The following is a 24,475-nucleotide window of genomic DNA, read 5'->3' as shown; positions in this document are numbered from 1 at the left end:
TCCTAAGTTGTAATAAGTTCCAAACAATCCTAAAAACAATGTTGCGTCTTTCGGTTTTCTCTAAATTTCGTAGAATTAAAATCTTGCTCTTCTGTCATGCTAGTTCCATTCCACCACGAAATTCGAGGGATACCAAAAAAAAAAATTGCGCTACTATAGTAAAAGTAAATGGGCAACCATGACACAATAATAACCAAGAAAAAAAAACCAGGATGAAGATGGCTGTGCCTGTGCTACACATAGAGAGGAGATGATTAACCACTGCAATGGAAAGATGGTAAGAAGGTACTACAATACCTAGCCTACCCCTTTCGGCCGTCGGCGCCGCAGCAGCCAGGCAGCCGCCACCGACCATCCGACCTACTACCAACCATGATCCGCGCGCGGCGATGCCTCCTCGCTCGGGCGCCCGGCCGTAGTAGGGCTCGGGGAGCTAGCGGCGAAGCAAACGGATCACCGATCGAAACAGGGCAGCGCCGCGGCATCCATGGCTGGTGGGAGATTGGGGGGATTCTGGGAAGAGAGAGAGTGGCAGGGCGGCGTCGCGACGTCGCGACCGGGCGACGCGTTACGGGCTGGCACGCGCACACGGCCCACAAGCCACGGCCCAACGCCTGATCTACCGCCTGTAAGGAAAAAGTACACCGAAGGTCCCTCAACTTGGCAACGGGATACAAAAACGTCCCTGAACACGACCAGATATGCTGGGTCTTCGGCGGTTTCGGCGGTTTTGATCCTGGTTTTGATCTACGTGGTGGCTGAGTCAGCGTGGGATCCATATAGGTCCCACATATCAGCTGGCCACGTCATCACCCTCTCCCTATCTCCTCTCTCTCTCACTCTACTGTTATCTTCTGGCAAGCCGGCCGGAGGCGACGGCGCAGGGCGGCCCAAGGGGCACCTCTTCAACCGGGCACCGTCGCCGCTGGGGAAGGAGCCGTCGCCGCAACAGAATGGTGGCCAGAGCAGGCGAAGCGGCGACGGTGGCGGGCAAGCACGGTTGCGGAGAGGCGGCGTCGGCGGGCGAGAGCGGTGCGGCGTCGGCGGGCGAGAGCGGTGAGGCGTCGGCGGGCTGGAACGGTGCGGCGTCGGCAGACGAGAGCGGTGGCGGCGGAGGGAGCGTGCCTGCTCATTGGCGGCGTCATGGGCGCGCAGCTCCCGGATCTCGTCCTCCCACCTCTCCACCCTCTCCTCTCCTTGTGGATCCTGCACACGCCAAATTCACAAACAAACCAGATTGCATCGATTGATTATGCTGCTCGTCATCAAGCAACCAACCAAACCAATTATTTTATTAGCGGGTGTGTGTGTCCATGGCCATGGCTATGGATGGTGGTCTTACGAGCAGAGGCGGTCCTCGAAGTCGGCGGCGAGGTTCTTGAACAGCGCATGCCCCGCCTCCAGCATCTCCGACACCTGCATTGGCATTGCAATCTCATCGATCGATGAAAAATTCAGAATGACAAATAGCGAAATTAATGAATGGAGAGAGGTGGACCTGGCGAGTGAAGGCGTCGATGGCGAGGAGGATGCGCTGCACGTGCTCCTCCGTCTCCGCCGACGCCGCCACCACCTCCTCCTCCTCCTCGCCGACGGCCATGTCGTCCTCCGTCTCCGTCATGGGCCCGGTGGTAATGTTGACGGCGACCCCGGAGGAGGCCGCCACTCCCCCTCCCGCGCTCCCCCGGCTCACCATCTCCTCCTCTCCCTGTCCTCCGTTGCTCTGCACGCATCCATCCATTCATCCCAAAACTCAGATCAGATTGAGCCATCAAATTTAATCAAATGCGCCTCAACAACTGAACTGATTGAGACAGTAGATGAAATGGAACAAGTCGATCAGAACGGAATCGCGTGGCCTTGGTTCCATCAAAGCAACGAACGCAGCTGACGACCGAATCCAATCCCCCACAACGAACGCAGCTGCCTGGACTCGCGGGCCACGACCGCCGCCGCCTCTGCCCCATCGATTCCCGGGTGCGCTCGCCGCCAACACCTCACCCGCCGCCAACCACGACCGCGCGGCCAGCCCAGCCCCGCGTGAGCGCCGCATCCACGACCGCCTGCCGCTGGTCTACCGCCGGTCCGCCGCCTGCGCCACCCCTTCCCCATGCCGGAGACTGAGATCGGGGAGGGCGAGCCCGCCACCGTGTTCGCCCGCCGCCGCCGCCTCGCCCTGCCGCCGCCCTCCCCTTCTCCCGTGCTGCATCGTCGGCCGTAGGAGAGAAGAGTGTGTGAGAGAGAGAAATAGCAGAAAAGGGAGAGGAGGGAAAAGAGATACTGACATGTGGGGCCCACGTGGGTCCCACGCTGACTCAGCCGCCACGTAGACCAAAACCGGGATCAAAACCGCCGAAGGACCTCTGGTGACTGGTTTTGTATAGTTAAAGGACCCCGTATATCTGGTTTTGCGGTTTAAAGATGCTTTTGTATCCTGTTGACAAGTTGAGGACCTCGGTGTACTTTTTCCCGCCTGTAATGGCTTGTTTGGAGGAACAACGGGCTGATAGTCAGCTTTTAAGAATAGGAAAAACTGATTTTTTTTTATTTTTTGTTTACTTTTAATTTATTTTCTAGATTATATAACTGCCGTTTCTGACGATATGTGTAAGAATATGCATGGATGGGATATGACAATTTTGGACATGACGATCAATTTTTTTTATGGATAGGATGGTCAAACTATTTGTTTGGTTGGAGGGATATAGTATGGATGGGATAAACCAAAATTTAGTGGGGTCCATTTATCATATTTTTTTATCAAAATATAATCATCCGAGATCTTGCTTAAAGATTTTAATTGCAATAAATATAATGATGTGATCGGATCATAAATTAGATAAACGTTTTATGAGAGAAAATCATTTGGAGCTTGGTACTCCATCCGTTTCACAGTGTAAGTCATTTTAGCATTTCCTACATTCATATTGATATATATATTTAGATTCATTGACATCAATATGAATATGAGAAATGCTAGAATGACTTACATTGTGAAACGGAGGAAATAACATAAAATCAAACTAACCACAACCAATCAGAAATATGACACATCACCCATACCAAAACATGGATGGCTTCATCCGGCCAAATCGGTCGAATGCACTCATCTAGCGTAATGAGGGAATATTCCATTTTTTAGGTCGTCCCATCCACCCTGTTTACCAACCAAACCAAACAACCCCCCACCCAAAAAAAGACACCAAAAAAAAATCAGACGTCCATCTTTCATCCGGTCTCATCTATCCAACCAAACACACCCTGAGTTATTTAGAGGATCTGAAGATTGTGAAAAAAAGCTACAGCAGCTAAAAACTCTCCAAAATAAGTTTAATACATAACAAAATGGTACTGGTGCTTTTGCACACGAAAATTTCGGTATTAATGCGCAGTTTTCGTTTCGTATTGTTACCGGTGTCGATCATTCGGATTCGGTAACAACTATCAAACAGCAAAATGCGAAAACCATAAACAAGCAAAGAGCTGCCAAAGCCCCTAGTGGTAAAACTAACAGCAGGATGTCGAGCACTCGAGCCATGTCGAGTCGGCGATGGCTTGTACAAATAAATACAAAGAAGCATTAACCGCCCCAATGTACCAAATCTGCATGAGAGACAAAGAAAAAGAATCAGTATCATCTTCATCGTGGTCAGTGTATATACTTGACAAAATCAGGCAGAGAAGATCAACGACGAACGACGTGGTCAAAAAAAAAAAAAGAAGATGATTTGAACTAATATATTCAAGTGGGAAAACTCTCCCCCTCCCGGTGACTTTGATAGAAAAAAAAGAAAGAGAAAACAACAAACGGCGTGTAGAGGAAGCTGACGTACGCTTATCAATGCCTTTATACAACGAGAAAATTATAATATTGGGACTGTAAATATGGGGGCTTCGCTGTTTTGATATTCCGAGTGGATGACAAATGGGTCTATCTGTGTCTATGAAATATAGGTCGAGTGTTATAGCAAAGGTTAATGTTTGCAGTGTTATAATTGCAAAATGATGTCGCAAAGAGACGGGGCTTCTCAACGGCTGTGAGGCGGCGGCCGTCCGATTTGCCATCGACGTCAGGGATGCGCACGACCACGTGGGGCGGAGGAGCCATCGCCGGACCAGCTGCCGGCAGCTCAACGTCGTCGGCGTTGGCGCGAGTTTCCGGCATTGCTCCGGCAGCGGCGGCGAGAGGAGGCGGCGAAAGAGTTCGATGGGATGTGGATGGGCGGCGGAAAGAGTCCTTGGCTTGGTTATTGCAGGTTTTCGGCCAGTTAATATGTACTAGTCGAGCAGGACAAAGCTGAAGGAAAGCCAGGAACAAGCTCGTCTCCAAGCCGGGCTCGAGTTGCCACTTGTCTCTGCCGACAACTCGCCGAGGTGATTTTGGATGGTTTAGTTTAATTTGCTGCCATTTGAAATCTTACTAAATTTGATTTTAGTATTGCAATAAAATTTTGCACTGCCAAATTTAGGAAACACGAGGATAGTAAGAGTAAGTTTTGGTCTGTTGCCCATGGGCCACGGCCCCACAGCGTACGGACTACGGACTACGGCTGTGAGGCTGACAATTGACAAAGCTCGTCGTTAAAACTTGCACTGACCAAGTGTTATTTCTCGATCTTTCAGTGGAGCATCATACTACACGCCCACACAATTGTTTTGCCATTTTACAACTACACACATCATTCGTGCAGCTCATTGACTCATGAGAATCTCAGTCGCTGGCTCAATTATTACAGGATCACGCACTTCTGGCCACGCTTGCTCGCCGGCGCGGCGGAGGGCCCTGCACTCTTCGTCCTGCTGCCGCCGTCGTGCTCCCTCTTCTCCTCTATCCTCTTCCTCCTCTTCCTGCAAACACACACACGTACGCGGTCACAGCGTCACAAATCAATCATCCGATCAGAGAGAAATATTTTCATCAGAGAGAGAAAGGAAGACCAGGTTAATTTGTACTCCATCATTCCCTAAATGTTTGACGCTGTTGACTTTTTTAAACATATATGACCGTTCATCTTATTCAAAAACTTTTGTGAAATATGTAAAATTATATGTATACATAAAAGTATATTTAACAATAAATCAAATGATAGGAAAAGAATTAATAATTATTTAAATTTTTTGAATAAGACGAACGGTCAAATATTTTTAGAAAAGTCAACGGCGTCAAATATTTTTGGATGGAGGGAGTATATGTGTGCATTGCTTACTCACTTGGCCATCATGCACTTGACGAACTCCTCGTAGTTGATCTGCCCGTCGCCGTCGACGTCGGCCTCGCGGATCATCTCGCCGACCTCCTCGTCGGTGAGCCGCTCCCCGATGTTGGCCATCACGTGGCGGAGCTCGGCGGCGGAGATGAAGCCGTTCTGGTCCTTGTCGAAGACGCGGAACGCCTCCTTCAGCTCCTCCTCGGAGTCCTTGTCCCTCAGCTTGCGCGCCATCAGGCCCAGGAACTCCTTGAATTCGATGTTGCCGTTGCTGTCCGCGTCCACCTCGCTGATCATGTCCTGCAGCTCCGCCTCTGTTGGGTTCTGCCCCAGACTTCGCATCACGGTTCCTAGCTCCTTGGTGGTGATAGAACCTGGATGCACAGATTTAACTTCATCGCTTCCAAAGTCCGAATTTCGCTAAAACATTGTAGTCAGAACGATGCTCAGCGTGATCTAGGGAGTCATCGGTTGCCCATATTCCCTAATAAGCCATTTTTACTTATTAAGAAATAAAAAATATTTTATAGATAAAACTTTTATATATATGTGTTTCTAACGACTTAAGAACTAATATTGAAAAAGAAACTATGTTGGCAATATCTTAAAATCAACTTCAAATTTAAGCTTGAAATTCAATTTTTGGCTTTGGCTTATTAGGTCAACCAATAGAGCTCCTAAGTTGTCACGGTTTCAGTTTATATCACAAACAATTTTGCTCAAAACACTTCTCGTCAGAAATATTGATAGGTGAGTATGAGCTACAGAGCTAATGAAAATGGATAGCACTTTCTAGTATTTTCCATCTGATACCGAACGTTTTATTTCAAGCTCATGAGATCCAGTTGCATCGAAATAATCTGGTCTGTATGAGTTGTCCAGATTCTCTCACATCACCACTTTATTCTACACCCTTTTCCATATATGTGGTATATGAAAGAATCTGATTCCATGGCCACAGGGCAACTAACTGAAAGAAGCTGATTTTTCTGGGTTTTACTAGATGCAAACACACATCTTAGGAAGTATCTGATACTCTTGAAATAAAATTAAAGCGTGCTAAGGGGCACAAATATCTTCCAATATTGGTCAGGTGATTTACTAAAGAAAACAATATGACTATTGACTAAATAATCTACATACCACAAGTACTACTATATCATTGACAGTTGCTAATGTTTGAATGCTGGGACTGGTTAAGCAGCAGGCATATCAACTCCACAGCGAAATTCATGTCACACATCACACATCAATTCTTTCGCCTTAAACGACACAAAACCAGGAGCAGTTCATGCAACTGCATCCTCACATATTGTGAATTTATGACACTACCACAAGCACCCAATTTCATAAATCCTTGTTTCTTAAGATAATAAATCCTTGTTGCTAGAATCATTTTGCAAGCAACTCCAACAATAAGCCAGGTCAATTCATCTGACAGTCTAATCGATCACTAGGAGACTACTTATATAATACTCCAGTCAGTAGCAATAGCATACTACTCCTACCTAATGCAAAAGTAAGGGGACAGAGATAGATATATTCATATTTACCGTCGCCGTCCTTGTCGAAGAGGCTGAAGGCCTCCCTGAACTCTACAATCTGCTCTTCGGAGAGCTGGTCCGCCATGGCAGCAGAAGCTTCGAGAAGGCGAGCAAAGCTGAGATGCTGGTCGTTGATGGCTAATGGTGTGGAGGTGTGCGGGCTGTGTCGGAGAGGAGGATGATGTAGAGCTTCTTATATAGGAGTAGAAGAGTGGGGAATTGGAGATAGTTTCGGCACCTGGCGCTTTCCTTCCTTTTCTATTTTCCCTAAGCTTTTCTTTTTCTCTTCATTTCTGGAGTACAAATTAATTCTTTTTTTTTTAAAAAAAATGATTCCATGTTGTCTGGGAATGTTTTTATCTGTAGTTTCTGTGGTTGGCGATTGTGGAACATGCATCGGAGCAATTAGATGAGAGGGCCTTGTGGTTCGTGATATCTCTCTTTGTTCCCGACTTTTCTCTCTCTTTATTTCTTTTGTTTATCTTTTATCCAATACAGCTTGAGCTTTTGTCCTTTCCTCCGTTAGGCGACCACCATTTTGATCTGCTTTATAATCTGTATAATAACTAGAACGAGTTGTCATACTGCATTATTGAGATGGTATCGATGCTCTTTTTGATTAAAAAAACAAATCCATTCGAACAAAATAGGTCATCAATCAAGTTTAATTGAAATTTGTACATTTTGAACGATGGTGTTATGAAAACTATTATTTTGGAATATAATTTAACCACCAATATGTGAGTGAAAAAGTGAACTATTTTTCAGAGCTGTATTTATTGAAGTGTGTACTCTACTTTTCTCACATGGAGCTGCATATATTATTTTAAAATATCTCATTTCGTTTTCAATACTGTGTGGACGAATATCCACACTCATCCACACGTGTCATTAAAAATAAAAATCTGTGGACATGAATCAAACTAGCAAATATAGACGACGCTGATAGAAAACCAAAAGAAAGCAGATGTCTGCAAGTCAGACAGACGCGAAAGCACACTAGTGATCCATGCTACACCACAAGAAATGCGCCGATGTGCGTGCCAAACACTACCTCACCATATGAGAATTCACGTTAAGCAATCAGATATATCTTGCGGTATGTGATCATTAAAAAGTTCATGTCACACCTTACCTGCATATCAACAATTAATTTATCGACAACACATCATTCAAAGAACAGGGGAACATATCATCAAGTAATAACCCTGAAAATGCATTACACCTCCAAACGAAAAAGGTTAACCTGAAAATGGAAAGTCATTAGGAAAAGGAGTACAGTACTGGAGAATATATGCAAGACGAACTGATGAAGTAACATATATGAACCCACCTACTACAGAAGAAATTTGGCATGACAAACAAAAGAATAGCTTCGTAACTGGAAGTCCCCTCATAAGTCACAAGCCGTAACTATATACACATCTGCTTTGAAATCATTGCCAATGGAAACAAGATGGTTTCTGAAGGCTTCATGCTATTATAGTTTCTCATGGCTCACCATTAAGGACAGAAGCAACGTGATCATCAGATGTCTTTCCAGACCTTGTAGTCAGTATTCGAGCTGTTGGGATTTATTGGCGTGTCCTGACATCCCAAGAAGAAGGTTGGTCGCACATCCATATTTATCAAGGCATGTGCAGTTGATCTTGCGCTTGCAACAATGGCCACCTCATCAGCGGCAATCATGGCTTCCCCATATCCTCTATCATTTACATCAGCATTTTCTAACTGTCAATTATGGAAAAAGTGTCAGGAAATACTTCAAATGTGCAATTGTTAGAAATTTCAGAAGATCATTACCCGGAATTTTGTCTTTGCACCCCAGATGACAAATGTCTCATTGCATGTATGGTGGCGATGATTGCCACGTAAACCACCTGGCTGGATCTGTCCCACGTGTAGTGATAAACAAACCAGTGCTCCTCCTGTCACAATTTAATATAACAATGACCATCCAAGCAATTTCAAGAAAAAAAAAACTACCTATGTTTCACTCACATATCTGCTCCATAAGCCATTTTAACTGATTTTAGTAAACATCTCAAAACTTCCATGTCATCCTCATACAAAGTCCATGACACATTTATTTTGTACAAGGGGATATAGTTGCTGCTCCCTAAGCTGTGAATTCTACATAGTCCTGTCCAACTAAATATTTAGTGCACATCTTAGGGAGCAGCAACTACATCTTCCCTTAGAAAGACAGGTTCCCTAAGGTTTTATGGAGGATATCAAATGCGCATCTTGGCTGTCTTTCTGTGGCACCATTGTAAAGTTGTAACCATGGCAAAAAGAAAAGCCTGAAGTTTTGCAATTACAGGTGAATGGTATGTGGATTTTTCTTATATATGAAGAAAGTGGACGTTTTCTCTAGGAGAAGAGGGGGTGCAGTTTACTTTCAAAAATTAACACATAAGATCTAAAAAGTTTAAATGACTCATTTTACTGCACTTTTACAACATCAATGAAGATACTCAAAATGTTATAAGATGATTTGATCGAATTTGCAGAATGAAGTAAAGTGGGTAATAATACTGCAGTCAAGTTGAGAAAGTTGCAGTTGAAACAAATATTATAGGACTAAGCAGCCTAAGCCAAAGGATGCAACACAGATATTCAGTATATTGATTCCAACGACCAATCCTACAATTGAGAAAGATCCCAAGCTCAATGCAGCGGTAACAGTGACAATGGTATTCTGTTAAGAATCATCAAGTTCTACCCTAACAAATAAAATAAGTTAATGGCACTGGCTAAAGGTAAATGAAACTTATAAGGAACTTGATCGAAAGTGTCAGTGATGGATAAAAATCTAAGTTGATAAGCTCAAAAGAATTGGTTGTAAGCTGCTACATACTCCAAATGATCGATTTCTCTTCCTTTTTCCAACTGGGCAATTTGCAAGGATAAATGAAGAGATGGTTGTGAATGAAGCCCTTGTTCTGTTGTTTCTTAGTTCACTGTCAAATAAGTAACCCACTACAATCTATTGATTTGCAGTATAACCTTAGTTATTTTTATGCAGCAAGAATACTATGTCAATGAATAACCAAGTACATGTTCAGGTAAAAAAACATACCCAAGTACATGCGACATAAAAGAAGCATAGACAAAACTAATCCAAACAGCAGGATAGGGTCAGGAACTCTGGAGAGCAACCACACTTGATCTAGTAAGATGCAGCAACTAAAGGCCAGTGCTGCTCCAAAGGTTCACATTGCCACATGACAATAAACATGTTTTAGCTGCAGAAAATACTAATGTGCTGTTCAGTCGTTTCCTAGCATCAGTTCCTACTTCAGCAAATCCTTATCAGACACAAACTACATGATCGTGGAATTGTGGTATCGATTACAATTGTGCGTCCACAGTCCACATAGGCTGGATTCAGCAAGATTTGACGCGATGTTAATATGCTATCGATTCTAAGCATTCGACTACACCACTCAATATTTCCACAATTCCATTCCATCACAATTTTCTTTAGCACAGCAATATCACACTGTTGCATCACGCAGACACATAGAACGCACAGTGGACCAAAATGCCACAGGTAGGATGCATCAGCCTAGGCCCTAGGGCCTAGGATGAACTCACCTGGTAAGCCGGCGTCTCGAGCAGCGGCGACGGGGTCAAGTAGCCACCCGCGCCCGTCGGCGGCGATGGGGGTGGGGTACAGCGCGGCGGGGTAACGGACGAGGTTGGCCTGGGGGTCGTGCACGACGGGGGCCCTGAGGACGGAAGCCGAAGGGGACGGGTGGTGGAAGCGGAGCGAGATCCAGGTGAGGAGCACGAAGAGGGAGAGCAGGAATGGGAACGACGCCGGCCGCTTCAGGAAGTGGACCAGCGACGACGGCAGCGAGGGGGACGGCGCGGCGGCGGGGGCGGCGGCGAGGGGCGTCGTCTGCGTGTGGATTTGCAGCGCGATGGCTCTCCTCGGGTTCGCCATGGATGGGTGGGCGGCGAGCTGCTGCTGCTTGCTGCTGGTGGTGGTGGCGCTGCCCGGACTCGGCCGCCGCCGCGGCGAGCTGTTGGTGGCGAGACGGGCCCGTCACTAACCCATCCCGCATATGGCCCAGCCCAATTAACTCTCAGTCTCGTTGGGCCACACGCAAAGCAGATATTTTTCCGTGTCGCAAAGCTCCTCCAATCGAGACCGTTGATCACGAAACGGACGGCTCAGAGTTGTTCTCCGCTTATCCTCTTCCTCTTCTTCTTCCTCAAACCCGCAAAACCCCAAGCCCCGAGCTCACACACCACCACCACCGCCATCGCCATGGCGCCACCTGCCATGGCCTTCCAAGCTCTCGCTCTCGGCCCCCTCCCCCTCCCCCTCCCCGCGGCGCGTCGCCGCCGCCGCGTGCGAGTCCTCGCCGTGGCCGCAGACCACACCCCGCCGCCGCCGCCGTCGCCGTCCTCCCCTCCCGAGCCGGCGAACAGCCCGAGCCGGCTCCTCCGTGAGCTCGCGGAGCGGAAGAAGGCCGTGTCCCCGAAGAAGAAGCACCCGCCGCGGCGCTTCATCCTGAAGCCGCCGCTCGACGACGAGCGCCTCACCCAGCGGTTCCTCAGCAGCCCGCAGCTGTCGCTCAAGGCGCTCCCGCTGCTCTCCTCCTGCCTCCCGTCGGCGCCGCTCTCCGCCGCAGACCGGACATGGATGGACGAGTACCTCCTCGAGGCCAAGCAGGCGCTGGGCTACCCGCTCGCCCCCTCCGAGACGCTCGGGGACGGCGACGACGACGGCTGCCCCGCGCGGCACTTCGACGTGCTGCTCTACCTCGCGTTCCAGCACCTGGACACGTCCTGCGAGCGCACGCGGACGCGGCACGTCCGGAGTGGCCACTCCAGGCTCTGGTTCCTGGGCCAGTACGTCCTGGAGCTCGCGTTCTGCGAGTTCTTCCTGCAGAGGTACCCCCGGGAATCCCCCGGGCCGATGCGGGAGCGGGTGTTCGCGCTGATCGGGAAGAGAGCGATTCCCAAGTGGATCAAGGCAGCTAGCCTTCACAATTTGGTGTTCCCTTATGACGATTTGGATAAGATGATTCGGAAGGACCGGGAGCCACCAGCAAAGTAAGTGCTTACTACATTATCCATTTCCCCCATTGTGTGCTGGAAAATGTGACATTTGGGAATGTAGGATTACAGTGCTGGTTTCAATGTTTTGCGATCATTCATTTGAATCATGTGGGTAACTAGTGATGCTGCGTGACCTTGGCTTGTGTAACATTGTTGCAATCATCAAAGCCACCTAATTGGCATATTGAAAATTCTAGATTGGAATCAAAATAACAGCATAGAGGCTTCAATACCTGAATGTCGTCTGTCGGTTAGATTGTGATCAGTGTTTTCGCTTGAAATTAGTCTGCGTCCTCAGTTTATCTTCTTTGGTAACCTTGACTCCTGAGTCCGTATCATTATGACGATTTAGTTGCTGATTTGATCGAGATCCATTTTATTGTTCGTTACTCTTTTTGGAGTATTGTTAGTTAACTTCTTTGATACACTTGCTTGCTTGAGTATAATATTATTAATGTGATTCAATATTACATGTTGAATGTTTTGCTGCCTTGTTAATGTCTGAGTTGGCTCCATTTTTAAGTGACGTGCCGTATAAAGTTATAATGGTCGAGTTACATCCTTATATGCCAATATTGTTCGTACTTTTTTACACTGCATTGTTATTTGCTCATAGTAAGTGCTAATTCTTGGTGGAAGATTTTGTTGCATGAGAATGTGGAGAATGCAACATTAACTTTGCATACTAATAATGGAACATTCTTTTTTGAATACTTAGTCTGCTACAACAGTTTGTGCTACTAACTTATGGACATGCCAGGGTAACTCTTTAAGAAAAATGGTCTGGGTAGCTCTTTAAGCAAAATGCCATTTGTGTTACAGGGCTGTATTCTGGGCACTGTTTGGAGCTATATATTTGTGCTTTGGAATGCCTGAAGTCTACCGTGTTCTTTTTGAGGCGTTTGGCATGGACCCTGAAGATGAGAGCTGCCAGCCAAAGCTGCGGCGCCAACTAGAAGATGTTGACTATGTATCAGTGGAGTTTGAAAAGAGACAACTCACATGGCAAGATGTTGCTGCCTATCGGGTAATTTCCCTTTCTGTTGTTTGCTGCCAATCTTCCTTCTTGTCTTCATTCTTACGTTGTTTGTCATTGCATGTCATGCAGCCACCACCAGATGCCCTCTTTGCTCACCCTAGGCTATTTCGAGCATGCGTGCCACCAGGCATGCATCGTTTCAGAGGAAATATTTGGGATTTTGACAATAGACCAAAGGTCATGAACACACTGGGATATCCATTGCCTATGAATGATAGAATTCCAGAAATCACAGAAGCAAGGAACATAGAGCTTGGACTTGGTCTTCAGGTAACTAGCACCCCTAGGCCCTTCTTTATTTACTATCTTCTTCTTCCTTTCAAGCATTTATTTTCCTCTCTGCAAATAATTTCTTTGGCATAGATCTACACTTTATAGTGTTGTTTGTCAAATTATGTTTGTAGTTACTAAGGTTGTTATTTACAGCTTATACCCAGCACATTGCACTCAAGGAAAACTAAAGCTTTGTTCAATGTTCCTCTGGTTTCATTATCACTTTTTACTCAGCCAGTACAATTACTATCTTTCTTAGATGAGTAGATAATCATGCGTAATTACGACAAGTGTGATAGTTCTAAAACTTTGAGTGGAAGAAACTGCAGTGTTGTAGTGTTATTGAAATCAACAGAGTTGGGAATGATACTTCTCGCAGCATGAATTTCTATTTTCTAGGAACTTTTAGATGGTGGGGATGCCATTTTCACCTGTAATATCTGGATAGAATTAAGGAAATTAACTTGTGCTATAAACTATGAGGCTGCAAGAATTGTAGTTATGGGCTTATGGCAGCAGATTGGCAAGTTATTGTTCAGAACTTCAGATAAACAATGTGGTTCTAAAGATGTTTGTAAAATAGTATAATAGGACTTAGGCACTCAGCAGTGCAATATAGTGGGCCTATAGGGGAATCTTGTGAAGGTCGTACACGCATACTGAAAGTATCTGTTACAATTTCATTGTTGTTATTCTTGTATGATACTTTAGTCGCCTGCTATTTTGCAAGTGTACAGGCCTAAAAAAAAAGTGTTATGATCACCAATTTACCTTTGAATCTGAGGTTAATTGTAAGTTGTTTTCAAGTGTATAGGTTTGCCCTATCATATGGAAAAGAGAAACATTACTGACCCACCACTTCAATCACTGTAATGATATAATGTCTAGATGTAGATTACATTATTAAGCTCTATCTTGAATAATTTTATAATGTCGCAGCCATTGTGATTGCTTTGCCTTCCTGCAGTTGTGCTTCTTGCATCCCTCAAAGCATAAGTTTGAGCACCCAAGATTTTGTTTAGAACGCCTGGAGTATGTTGGACAGAAAATTCAGGTTTGCTTTTCACTCTTTATGAACATTTCAGGATCTAGCAACGGTCCATTGGGCCAAAGAATCATCCTGAAACTCTGAATTTCACCGTGACCAGGATCTAGTGATGGCGGAGAGGCTGCTCATGAAGCATCTCGATGCACCCGGTAGGTGGTTGGCAGAGAAGCATCGGAGGTTGCTAATGAACAAATACTGCGGACGATACCTCCGGGACAAGCACCTGCACCACTACATTATCTACGGGGAGTCGGTGCAAGACAGATTTGAGCACAACCGCCGGCTGAGAAATCCTTCCACGACCGCCGTCCAGCAAGCAATACACGGCCTTGCTTACTGCGTCTATGGCAAACCGGATGTAAGGCGATTGATGTTCGAGGTGTTTGACTTCGAACAGGTCCAGCCAAAAGCAGTATGAGGGTGGCCACAAAACCTGTGCTTGTGCTGAGCTGCTGATCCGCCGACATTACCGGCGTTTGAAAGCTGAAATGCTTCAGTGTTGTGACCTGTGAACAGATCCAAGCGCAGACAGTTCTGAGTCTGATCCCCGAAGTCGAAAAGCAGGGTAACACACGTAACTCATGCACCCTCGTTTCTACGAGATGAACTGGATTAGAGATGTTGTAAATCGAACGCTGTTGTTTTCTGAATTTACAGTTTTGACGATTTGATGTAAATTTCCATTTGAGCAGAAAATGCAAGCAGCATCAGAGACAAAAAACAGCATAGGAAGAATTTTTCCTGTGAAACATGCTTGTAAAGGAGTTTGTAGTAGATCTGTAGAACATCTTTGCAACCAATGATACAAGCAGCTTCATCTTTTACATATCAGTGCGCAATTCTTGTAAGTGTAGCAGTGAATGAATGCATCATGTGTGTTCTCTCTCTCCCTCTCTCTCTTTTTTGGGAGAAATTGTGTGTTCTCTTTTACCTTTTCAGTAATTTTATTTCACTTAAGCCATGATTTTAATCGTTGTCACATGTCAGCATCGTTGGTCATGGAATTAATCGGTAATCGGTTTGGTTGCAACGAAGCGAGTAATTCTAATATGGGCCGTCAGGCCCAATTTATAAGAGGCCAGTTTGGGCTGGGCTGCAGGGTTGTACCGCGTCTTTCGCTTAAAAGGGCCCAAACCCTGAACCCTAGCTTTCTCCTCCTCCTTCCCCTTCGCCCTTCCTCTTCTCCGGATTCCCTCTCCCTCCCCACGGCGTCGCTACTCCCAAATCCGCGAAAAATCGACAGAGACCAGCCGCCCAATCTGCCTGATCCATCGGAGGAGGACGACGAGGAGGTTTGCGAGGCAGCGGCAGGGAGAGGAAGATGTCTTCGCTGCGGAACGCGATCCAGCGGCGCGCTCACAAGGAGCGCGCCCAGCCGTAAGTTCATCTCCACCCACTAACGCTTCAGACCTCGAGCCTGCTCTGATCTTGTTCGATTCTGCATGCCATGGCACCGCCGCTGGGTGCGCGGGCGCCACTTGAAGGGATTTTCTTATGCGCTCTGCGGCAGTTTCTGTGTTGTGTGCCGGATTTCTGGACTGACCTGGGTTTGTGGTGGGGTTTGTCAGGGAGTCGAGGAAGAAGTTTGGGCTTCTGGAGAAGCACAAGGACTACATCGTTCGGGCGAAGGCTTTCCACCAGAAGGAGGAAACCATCAGGGTATGGTTCTACACTTGACGTTTCTGGCGCTTAGGAAACTCGGGAAATTAGCTACGTTTTACCAGAACTGCAAGTGTTTGCATGTTACTCCTATAACCATCCAACATTCTATTGTCTCAATTGTGTGTGCTAAGCGATTTTCTGTTTTCAACGATTCTGTGAGATTGACTAGCCGTTCCCTGATAATGGAGCTATTTATTATTGACATTTAGGGGGATTTTGGGAGATTTGTATTTGCTTTTAGGAATATTAGGCAAATTAAATCTTAGACTTTGGATGGTGTAAGATAAAGTTTAGTCTCATCTGTAGGGAGACATCACCATATTTGAACAGTTGAACAGTTTAGGACGTAGGGGATACAGAACATTTTCTTCTGTTGTTATATTTCTTGCGATTATGAATAGTGCAACTGTCCTAACCTATGTGTTCCTGCTTAATTACAGAAATTGAAGGAGAAGGCATCATTTAGAAACCCTGATGAGTTCTATTTTAAGATGATCAACAGCAAGACTGTTGATGGAATTCATAGGCCTAAGTATGTACAGCTTGGTTCTTTTTGTAGTTTATGGCTTGAACTACTAGTACTTCGTGTTTTAATTTTAATTTGGACTGTCATATACAAGGCCTGAAGCAAACAAGTATACTGAAGAGGAACTCATGCTGCTAAAAACTAAAGATATGGGATACATCCTTCAGGGTATTCAGAGTGAAAAGAAGGTTTGTGATGATGTTCAGCATATTTAAAGCAAACAAGTATACTGAGGAGGAACTCTTCAGGTTAAATGATTTATTCTATCCTAATTTTGAATTTGACTCCGTTGTAGAAAATTGAAAAATTAAGCTCCATGCTTCATGAACTAGACAACAAGCGACCAAACAAGCATGTTTACTTTGCTGAAGACAGGTACATGCCACTACATTCATGTTGAGTTTCAAATCTGTCATTGCCATTTTGAATTGTTAGCTAGCTAAGCTTATGTCAATGTTGAGTTGAATATTTGTTTTGTTTCAGAGAAGAGGTCAAAGAAATACAATCTAGAATAGAACAAAAGAGCAGTTCACTTGGTTTGGACAACATCCCTTCCCGTATAAAGAGGTACATGGCACTTCTATTTGGAACAAGGTTAATTATTAGTATTATACTCATGAACAACCAGTTCCACACTTTATCTACTTAATGAGGTACTTGTTTTCATCTTTTGTTGGAAAACTACCTTTAGTTAATGAATGTACATGTTTTTGTGTACGTGCATGTCCTGTTCACCACTGATGTGCTTGCCATAACGAAACTACTTAGTTGTAATGTTTTTGTGTTGTATGAGTTTGTTTCTCCAGCTTAAAGAATTACCATGTGCACTTTAGTGCATTGACCGCTACATGATGAACTTATCCTGCCATCAAATCCTTTCCAGGAAAACTGCTTCGTCCTATAGGGAGTTAGAGGAGAGGAAACAGAGGGTTCAAAAGCTTGAGAAACTGTATGCAGACATGGCCTTGCAGAAAGAGTTGAAGGTATTGGATATCTGTCATTAAATAGAGTTCTTATCTTTGCATAGGTGTAAGTCTTTCTAAGTACTTTGGTGAGTTGAAGTTTACTTAGAATGGTACAATGATAAGTGGTAAGAAACTGGATTGAATGATTGATGCTGGTTGGGTGCAAATAAATGCTAACTGTTTGGATGGAACTTGCTCACTGTTTGGTATATAGTCAATTATGCATTTTTTTGCAGTTTCTCTTAAATAAAATTAGTGAAGTTCAATGTTTGCACTTAACATATTGTGAGTTAAGCAAGTCAGTTGAACCTGATCATATTTCAGAAGCACTATAAGCGTAAAATGGCCTGAATTTAGAATCTGCAAAGTATTTTGTGAGATTTTTTGAGCAGGTATTTGATGGTACAGGATATTCTATGATCGCTTCTATTTAAACTTGATTGAATATTTATATTGTTTAACTGTTCAGCTACTAACTTTTCTAATTTGGGGTAGAAACCTGGACGGAAAAGAAAACTCCGTGAGGATGAGATTGAGAATCAAACATCCCGGCCTGTTTATAAGTGGCGAGCACAACGGAAGCGGTAAGGTACAATTGCTGTCTTTTGCTCTTACTTCCTTGCTGACCTATTGATTTCCACTTACCGTCGTTCATGGATCTTCAGATGATGTGAATGGCTTACAATGGAATCATTGAGAATATATGGAGTAACCAGTAGATCCTAAAGCAAACGGAGACTATTGTTTATTTTCTTGAATTCTAATGCATTTACATGTAGCAGTGCCCCTCCACAACCGTCTCTCTTCATAGCCTTCACTTGATTGTATTTGTGGATCCATGTTGGATACCACTTTCTGCTACCTGCTACTGATGTGATGTACCTCTGCTTTTTACAGAACTAGTAATCGTGCACGTGCAATGCACGTTGTGATAAACATAAATTGAATTGAGCATATTATAAGTACAAGAATCTATTTATCTGTGTAAATATGACCTAGGTCTAGAATATATATGTATATCCTGGTAATTCATAATCTATAATGATTAAGAAAATATCTACAACACAAAATACTTTTGATATATTGTTTCCCATTGCCAAGTCGATAAGGCAGTGACAACACAGACAGTGATTGAGGAACAATGTTGAGCTGGTAGCGCGGTTTGTTAATCTCGCTATCACTAATACTTGATACTAACATTCACTCATCAACAACAAAAAATGGTAAATACTCAAAATTCAAATAAAAAACTCCATACACAAAATTCTAATTGATTTTCATCCTCGGACCACCAATCAACCAAACTGGGAAGACCAATTGTTTTGTGGTCTTAGGAGGAATTATTCAAAGCATGCTGTCAGCCCACACCCCTTGCCATTCAAACTTAAAGTCTAATGCCATAAGTAGCAGTAATTCTGATCAACCTTATAACTTGCTGAACTCACCCTAAATTCCTGAAAAACCAATGACAAAAATTACAGCAAAACTTTCATGATTTGCATTGTACAGGCAAATCATACAAAATTATCTAAAGGTCTGGTACATGTTGACTTACCCCTTAACACATTTCCATTATAAAAAAAAAAATACTACTGCAATATATGGGTGTGCCTCAACCCTTCAGCATCTAAGCTGCTTCATCAATACCTTATCTACTGAACAAGCAGAAATCAGATTCAGTAAATCTCCTAACTGATCAGTTAATGGATGCAACAATGGGGGTAAATCTCTAAATTGATTCGTATGTGGGTGATTCAGTAAAAAAAAAGAGAGAGATTCAGGATAGGGTCGACGGCGTCGAGGAAGCCCGCGTGGTCGGCGGCGCGACCGTGCTCGGAGGGGATGACGTTGGGGATGGCGCGGAGGCGGCGGCGGCGGAGGAGGAGAGGAGGCCGAGCCGAACTGGCGCCCCGCCGCAGTCGCCGGCTCATCGCCGCTCGAATCGCCGGTTTGTGGTCGATCTGCAGGCTGTCAATGCTGGGGGTAACTTGCTGCTGTCCAGAAGCAAAAAACAACAATTTTCCAGTGTTGAAATCAATGTCATCCAATAATCCAAGACATGTAAAACGTTACCACTGGATGAATGATGCAAGAACAATGGTAAATGTCAGATTCAATTCAGGGTTCTTGTTCTTGTGGAGTCACTCACATTCAGATGATGCGGCTGCGACGAGGGCACATCACCCAGCTTCTGCTGCTGATACTTGCTCCCGTTCGCCTCCTGCAGGAGATCACCATTGAAGAGGCTGCGACAACCCTAGCTCCTCCTCCTCCTCCTCAGACCATTTCCTCCACGATAGGCTCCCGCCGTGGCTGCGGCCGCCGCGTCCGCCCTAGCGCTCCTCCTCCTCCTCCTCCTGCTGCTGCTGCTGCTGCTGCTGTCCCGCTCGCCGCGTCGTCGTCCCCACGGGTACGGCATCGTCATCGACGCCGGTAGCACGGGGAGCCGCGTCCACGTCATCGCCTACCGCTCCTCCCCCGCCGCGGCCGCGCTCCCGCGGATCGACTGGGCGCGCACGGCGTCGATGAAGGCGGCCCCGAGGCTGTCGTCCTTCGCCTCCGATCCGGGCGGCGTGGGCCGGTCGCTGGTGCTGCTCGTGGAGTTCGCGCATGGTCGGCGGCGGCGAGGCCCGGCATGGTCGGGTGAGGCGAGGTGGGAAGTCACGCGGGCGGCGGGTGAGGCGGGCGGCGTGGCTGGTGAGGCGGGCGGCGGAGGTTATCCTGCGTGCGTTATTTTTTTTCGTTCTTTTTTCGGAGCGAGACGCGGTTAATCCGGCGCTAATTGCAACCGCAGGGTTAATCCGGCGCTAATTGCAATCGTGGTGTTAATTGCAATTAACAACTCGTGCTTTTTATATTAGTCTAGATAGATGTTGGGTAACTACATCAACAATTGAGAACCTGAACGGTCCGAATCTTTCACGCATCGTCCGTAATCAACATTCCAAGGTTAGCAAGCACAGTGCCACCAGAATTAGGGCGTGTTCACTTTGCCGGAAAAAAAAACATACCATTTGATGGTAGAGCCAAATATTAGTAATGCCATTCTTTGGTAAAGTCAAAATATCAATGTGTCGTTGGCTTTGATACTGCAATCCTATTTGTTTGTTACCCTACCAACAAAAATTTGACAATACCAAAATTTAGTAAGGTTTATTCTGGTAGTGGAGTGAACAAGCCACTCTTTAGTGTATTAAGTATTTGATATATTCTCTAGAAAAAAAGGGGTTATGCACAGCAAAAAGATAACAGTATTGCATATTTGAATGCCAGTTTTCGTGCTTCTCTATACATTATTGCAATAGCTAAGTTCGGATCTCAGCCAAACTGCCAAAATATAACACTTGCAACACAGCTTGCAAAATCCTCAAAAGAAAGAAAAGAAAACAAGGAATACAAGAATTGCCTTGCAAGCCTATCAAGTTGCCGAAAGGTGTTTTGTTGATGCAAAGGGCAAACAAAGATCACAATCATAAATACACAAGTAATGTGATTCACATGACCCAGCCGGCTTCCGCGCCGCATGAAGGCGAGAATACCTTGAAACAAAGTATGAAGTGTTGACTCGAGGGGCTCTCATCTCAAATACCTTGAAACAATGTATTCAGCAATTGCCAAACTTGACGTCAGACCAGGGGATTCTATTCCAAACAAGTTGACCAGCCCAGGAACACCATGGATATCCTCCCCCTGCAGTAGTTAGAGAATTCAGGTTAACCAGTTCATATGCAAGAGAGCTATAGAAATGTTATAACAAAAAGGACCTGAATAACAAAATCTGAAGGAGGCTGCCCTGGGCCAGAAAGCTTTGGTCGTATCCCAGAATAACCGGGTTCCAAAGAATCATCCTTGAGGTTAGGAAAATACTTCCTTATTACAGGATAAAATTTAGAACATCTGGTAGGATTGACTGAGTAATCGAACCTGACGAACAATAGATGCCAAGGTTATGTAAGATGGTCTGCAAAACTGGAAGCACTTTCATAGTAACCATTGGATAATTGTAAATGTGGAGACCATTACAAAGATAAACTAGATATGCACAATCAGAAACGCAAGTTCACAAGCTCAACAAACTAGAATTTCTTACCTACTCAGGAAGCATGACGTGACATCCTTACCACCATCTATCCACTCAACATCTGGGCCAAATCTAACAACACCATTCAAATCTAGCGTGACATGTACCCCTATGCCACCATCCTCTGGTAGAGGGTAGATCAAGTGGCTGAAAGGGCTCTTGGTTTGAGAAAGGGTGAAGTAACATCCACGCGCATAATAAGCAGGGGGCACAAATACTTGGTTAAGGCCATGGAATCTTTTAGCAAGTGGAGCCGCACTCAAACCTGCTGAATTTATCAGAAGTTTTGGAAACAAAATGAGTTGTGGGGACACAGGAGAGCCCACAGAATGATTCTCCAGTGCTTTGCTTTCAGAAATATGAAGCTCGAGGCCTTCATCTCCAATATATCCATTTGTAACCGTTGTGTTGTAAGATATGGCTGTTCCTAAATTCTCAGCATCAGCCTGCATAAGCAGAAATAGCAAGATTATGTGAAGGTAAAGGATGGTTTGGTGTTATGCATGATGCAAAGCAGATAAACTGGACTGACATGGCCACCATTTCAAAGTTAAACATGCGGAGGGAAATAATTTCCATCTTTCTGTTGACCAAAAATTGTGTAGATATGTTTTTTTGGAGGTATTGCAAGGAGCCCTTTTGATGTAAAAAAAAAAACACAGTTCTTTGTGCAGTGTTGATTTTCTAGCTAAAATGCTTCAATTGGGCAGAGGCCCTACGTTTAACCCACGTTAGCTATATACTACTATAAATTTTATGGTGCAAACAGAAAAGAGAACTTCCAAAAGAATTAAATTTACAGTGGTCAAGTACCAAAAGGGAGAGCATGAGTGAATGAGAGTCAACAATCCCAGTACGAGGTGACAGTAAAGCCTTAAGACAGCGAAGTTCAGGTTCCATCTCCATAGCTTCAGAACCCTCCATCATCTGAAGATCATCCACCCCATTTTCTTTAGCATTCTTGAGAAGCATGTCCAATTTTGCCGTCTCTGCAACACCAGTAGCAACGATGAGTTTACCGAGCTGTTTATGGGGAATTTCTCGTTCTGCACAGTACTTGTAGAGCATTTCCCTTCCTCTTACACAAAGACTAGCCTACAAAAGAACATTTAGTAGGTAAATCAATAAAACACGAATGTGATAGGGTTTGAATAAGTTCCTTTTTGTGTACCATGTAGCTATAAGAACTTAAGCCCTTCTGTACTATTCAAGGGAAAAGTCTTGTCTTCTTAGTTGTAGCATCGCAATCAAATGCCTTAGCAATGAGTGATTCATCACAGCATACAGTCAACAAAACCTACAGTTCCATTATAGAATAGTGTACTTGCCAGGTATGAACCAGAATGTTCAGTGTGATGCACAGAAACTGGAAACCCAAAACAGTAATGGAACTCACCATGCCATTGCACTTGGTAAATTAGTTGAATGCTTTGCACAATAGATGCATAAATCCCATACTATTATTTGTGTAACAACCCAAATCCCAAACTCTGACACTTACGAGCCTGAATTTTTTCAGATTAGTGTGAACTACCCCAAGCAGTGAGAATGATAAACTGCCTGCAAATGATTTGCATGAATAACCCAAATCCATCACATATTCACATGTCTAAGCTCCAGTGATAGACTAAATTCCTTTCTAAATCTATTTTACAGTACAACATCTAGAGCAAATTTCAGGGATACATCCAAAATTCCCATAATCACAAAATTATTAACCGATCTCACCTTTAGGCTGCCGGGAGGGTAGTAGATGCCGGCGTGGATGACCTCGCTGTTGCGGGAGCTGGTGCCGGTGCCGAAGCTGGGGGCGGCCTCGACCACCACCACCTCGCGGCCGGCCATGGCCAGCGCGCGCGCCACCGCGAGCCCGACCACGCCGGCGCCCACCACCACCGCGTCCGCCGCCTCCCGGGGTGCTCCGGGGGCGATCCCGGAGAGGCCTCGCCGGCGGCAGGCCCCCGCAAAGCGCCGCAGCGGGAGCATGGCTGGGTATCGACCGCGCCCCGCTCCTCTCACGGTCTCACCTCGCCGGCAGTTGGTTAACCTGCGGCGGGGACGATAACCTCTGCTTAACCCCGAGTTAGCGGCACGATAATTCTTCTGGATTACAGCATTTTTTTTTTCCTTTTTGGTGTTGGTGAGTAAGCATCACCGTGACCCGTTCGAATGTAATGTAAAGGGTGGATTAAATTTTAGATTAAAGTGACACGTTTTTCAAACTGCTAAATGGTGCGTTTCGTGTGAAAACTTTCTATATGAAAGTTGTTCTAAAATATCAGATTAATCCATTTTTCAAGTTTGTAATAATTAAAACTCAATTAATCACACGTTATTACCACATCGTTTTGCGTAAAATACTTAATCTTCATCTTCATCTTTATTTTCAGGAGATTTAAACACCACAAGGTGCTAGGAGGAGGAGGCGAAGCGGGACGTGGCGTGGATGCGGTGCGGCGAGAGATGCGGTGGGGAAGGGCTCGATGCGGGATGGATCGATCGCTTATTGAGATTGAACGGTGGGGATAAAGTAGGGTGACATGGAAGCACCAAGAAGCAAAGAATTCTAGTAGTGGGGTGGGGATGATTTGTATAGGTATATAGGATTAGTAATTCCTCCGTTTTAAACTTCTGCTTATAGCAAAATATAGCCGATGCGCCTATAAATCGAGCGTCCGATTTTTTTCTCAAAAATCGTGTGCGCATTGTTTCACCAAATAGATCGAAAATGTTTCACCAAATAGATAAAACAAATGTTTCAATCTTTTAAAAATCTAAAACACAATAAAATCACCCTATGAAAGATTTTGCTACAACGTATGAAACAACGCTTTGCAAAAATCAGACGTTGTTTCACCCTATATAAAATAATGTTTCCGCAAATAGCGAAAAAATGTTTCAATTCTTAAAAAAAGTGAAACACGGTCAGATCACTAGTTGAAACAATTTGGTTCAACATATGCAACAAACGATTTAAAGCCATTGAAACACTTAAACCCCCATGTACATCAATAAACCACGTGTCCATCAAGATAAATTATTGTACAGTATCAA

At 44.8% G+C, this 24,475-nt stretch overlaps 5 protein-coding genes and 2 pseudogenes across 7 annotated transcripts; 3 read left to right on the top strand and 4 right to left on the bottom strand.

Annotated features, from left to right (window-relative positions):
- Nucleotides 1-137: 137 nt before the first annotated feature.
- On the bottom strand, nucleotides 138-2,216 carry LOC127776324 (uncharacterized; annotated as a pseudogene).
- Nucleotides 2,217-4,578: 2,362 nt separating this feature from the next.
- LOC127776393 (calmodulin-like protein 1) lies at nucleotides 4,579-6,933 on the bottom strand. Its single transcript, XM_052302749.1, has 3 exons — nucleotides 6,761-6,933; nucleotides 5,212-5,581; nucleotides 4,579-4,848 (listed from the first exon to the last, which is right to left on the bottom strand). Exons 1-3 carry the CDS (start codon nucleotides 6,834-6,836, stop codon nucleotides 4,731-4,733), a joined length of 564 nt encoding a protein of 187 aa, XP_052158709.1. The 5' UTR covers nucleotides 6,837-6,933; the 3' UTR covers nucleotides 4,579-4,730.
- A 986-nt stretch (nucleotides 6,934-7,919) lies between these two features.
- Nucleotides 7,920-10,821, bottom strand: LOC127776360 (uncharacterized). 2 transcript variants are annotated; one of them, XR_008018149.1, is made up of 4 exons: nucleotides 10,352-10,821; nucleotides 8,555-8,679; nucleotides 8,085-8,482; nucleotides 7,920-7,997 (listed from the first exon to the last, which is right to left on the bottom strand). XR_008018149.1 is itself a non-coding variant. In XM_052302724.1 (3 exons), exons 1-3 carry the CDS (start codon nucleotides 10,701-10,703, stop codon nucleotides 8,279-8,281), a joined length of 681 nt encoding a protein of 226 aa, XP_052158684.1. In that variant the 5' UTR covers nucleotides 10,704-10,821; the 3' UTR covers nucleotides 7,920-8,278. The 2 variants fall into 2 exon arrangements, 1 of the variants encoding a protein (XP_052158684.1); XM_052302724.1 differs by having other exon boundaries at nucleotides 7,920-8,482.
- Nucleotides 10,822-10,987: 166 nt separating this feature from the next.
- Nucleotides 10,988-15,100, top strand: LOC127776306 (ribonuclease III domain-containing protein RNC1, chloroplastic). Its single transcript, XM_052302666.1, has 5 exons — nucleotides 10,988-11,821; nucleotides 12,650-12,854; nucleotides 12,936-13,136; nucleotides 14,107-14,193; nucleotides 14,288-15,100. Exons 1-5 carry the CDS (start codon nucleotides 11,031-11,033, stop codon nucleotides 14,603-14,605), a joined length of 1,602 nt encoding a protein of 533 aa, XP_052158626.1. The 5' UTR covers nucleotides 10,988-11,030; the 3' UTR covers nucleotides 14,606-15,100.
- Nucleotides 15,101-15,341: 241 nt separating this feature from the next.
- LOC127776346 (probable U3 small nucleolar RNA-associated protein 11) lies at nucleotides 15,342-18,313 on the top strand. 2 transcript variants are annotated; one of them, XM_052302716.1, is made up of 9 exons: nucleotides 15,342-15,564; nucleotides 15,756-15,846; nucleotides 16,290-16,381; nucleotides 16,470-16,563; nucleotides 16,671-16,750; nucleotides 16,859-16,942; nucleotides 17,259-17,358; nucleotides 17,836-17,924; nucleotides 18,006-18,313. In XM_052302716.1, the coding sequence occupies exons 1-9, from the start codon at nucleotides 15,509-15,511 to the stop codon at nucleotides 18,007-18,009; spliced, it is 690 nt and encodes a 229-aa protein (XP_052158676.1). In that variant the 5' UTR covers nucleotides 15,342-15,508; the 3' UTR covers nucleotides 18,010-18,313. The 2 variants fall into 2 exon arrangements, with proteins under 2 accessions (XP_052158676.1, XP_052158666.1); XM_052302706.1 differs by having other exon boundaries at nucleotides 17,836-17,929.
- Nucleotides 18,314-19,489: 1,176 nt separating this feature from the next.
- LOC127776374 (uncharacterized) lies at nucleotides 19,490-20,500 on the top strand (annotated as a pseudogene).
- A 99-nt stretch (nucleotides 20,501-20,599) lies between these two features.
- On the bottom strand, nucleotides 20,600-23,544 carry LOC127776315 (L-2-hydroxyglutarate dehydrogenase, mitochondrial). Its single transcript, XM_052302671.1, has 5 exons — nucleotides 23,150-23,544; nucleotides 22,235-22,516; nucleotides 21,431-21,867; nucleotides 21,105-21,264; nucleotides 20,600-21,030 (listed from the first exon to the last, which is right to left on the bottom strand). The coding sequence occupies exons 1-5, from the start codon at nucleotides 23,405-23,407 to the stop codon at nucleotides 20,917-20,919; spliced, it is 1,251 nt and encodes a 416-aa protein (XP_052158631.1). The 5' UTR covers nucleotides 23,408-23,544; the 3' UTR covers nucleotides 20,600-20,916.
- Nucleotides 23,545-24,475: the final 931 nt, after the last annotated feature.

This window comes from Oryza glaberrima, chromosome 1 (genome assembly GCF_000147395.1).
Source record: "Oryza glaberrima chromosome 1, OglaRS2, whole genome shotgun sequence".
NCBI classification, from domain to species: Eukaryota; Viridiplantae; Streptophyta; class Magnoliopsida; order Poales; family Poaceae; genus Oryza; species Oryza glaberrima.
The sequence above is the reverse complement of the archived record's forward strand: the minus strand, read 5'-3'. Positions and strand labels throughout refer to the sequence as shown.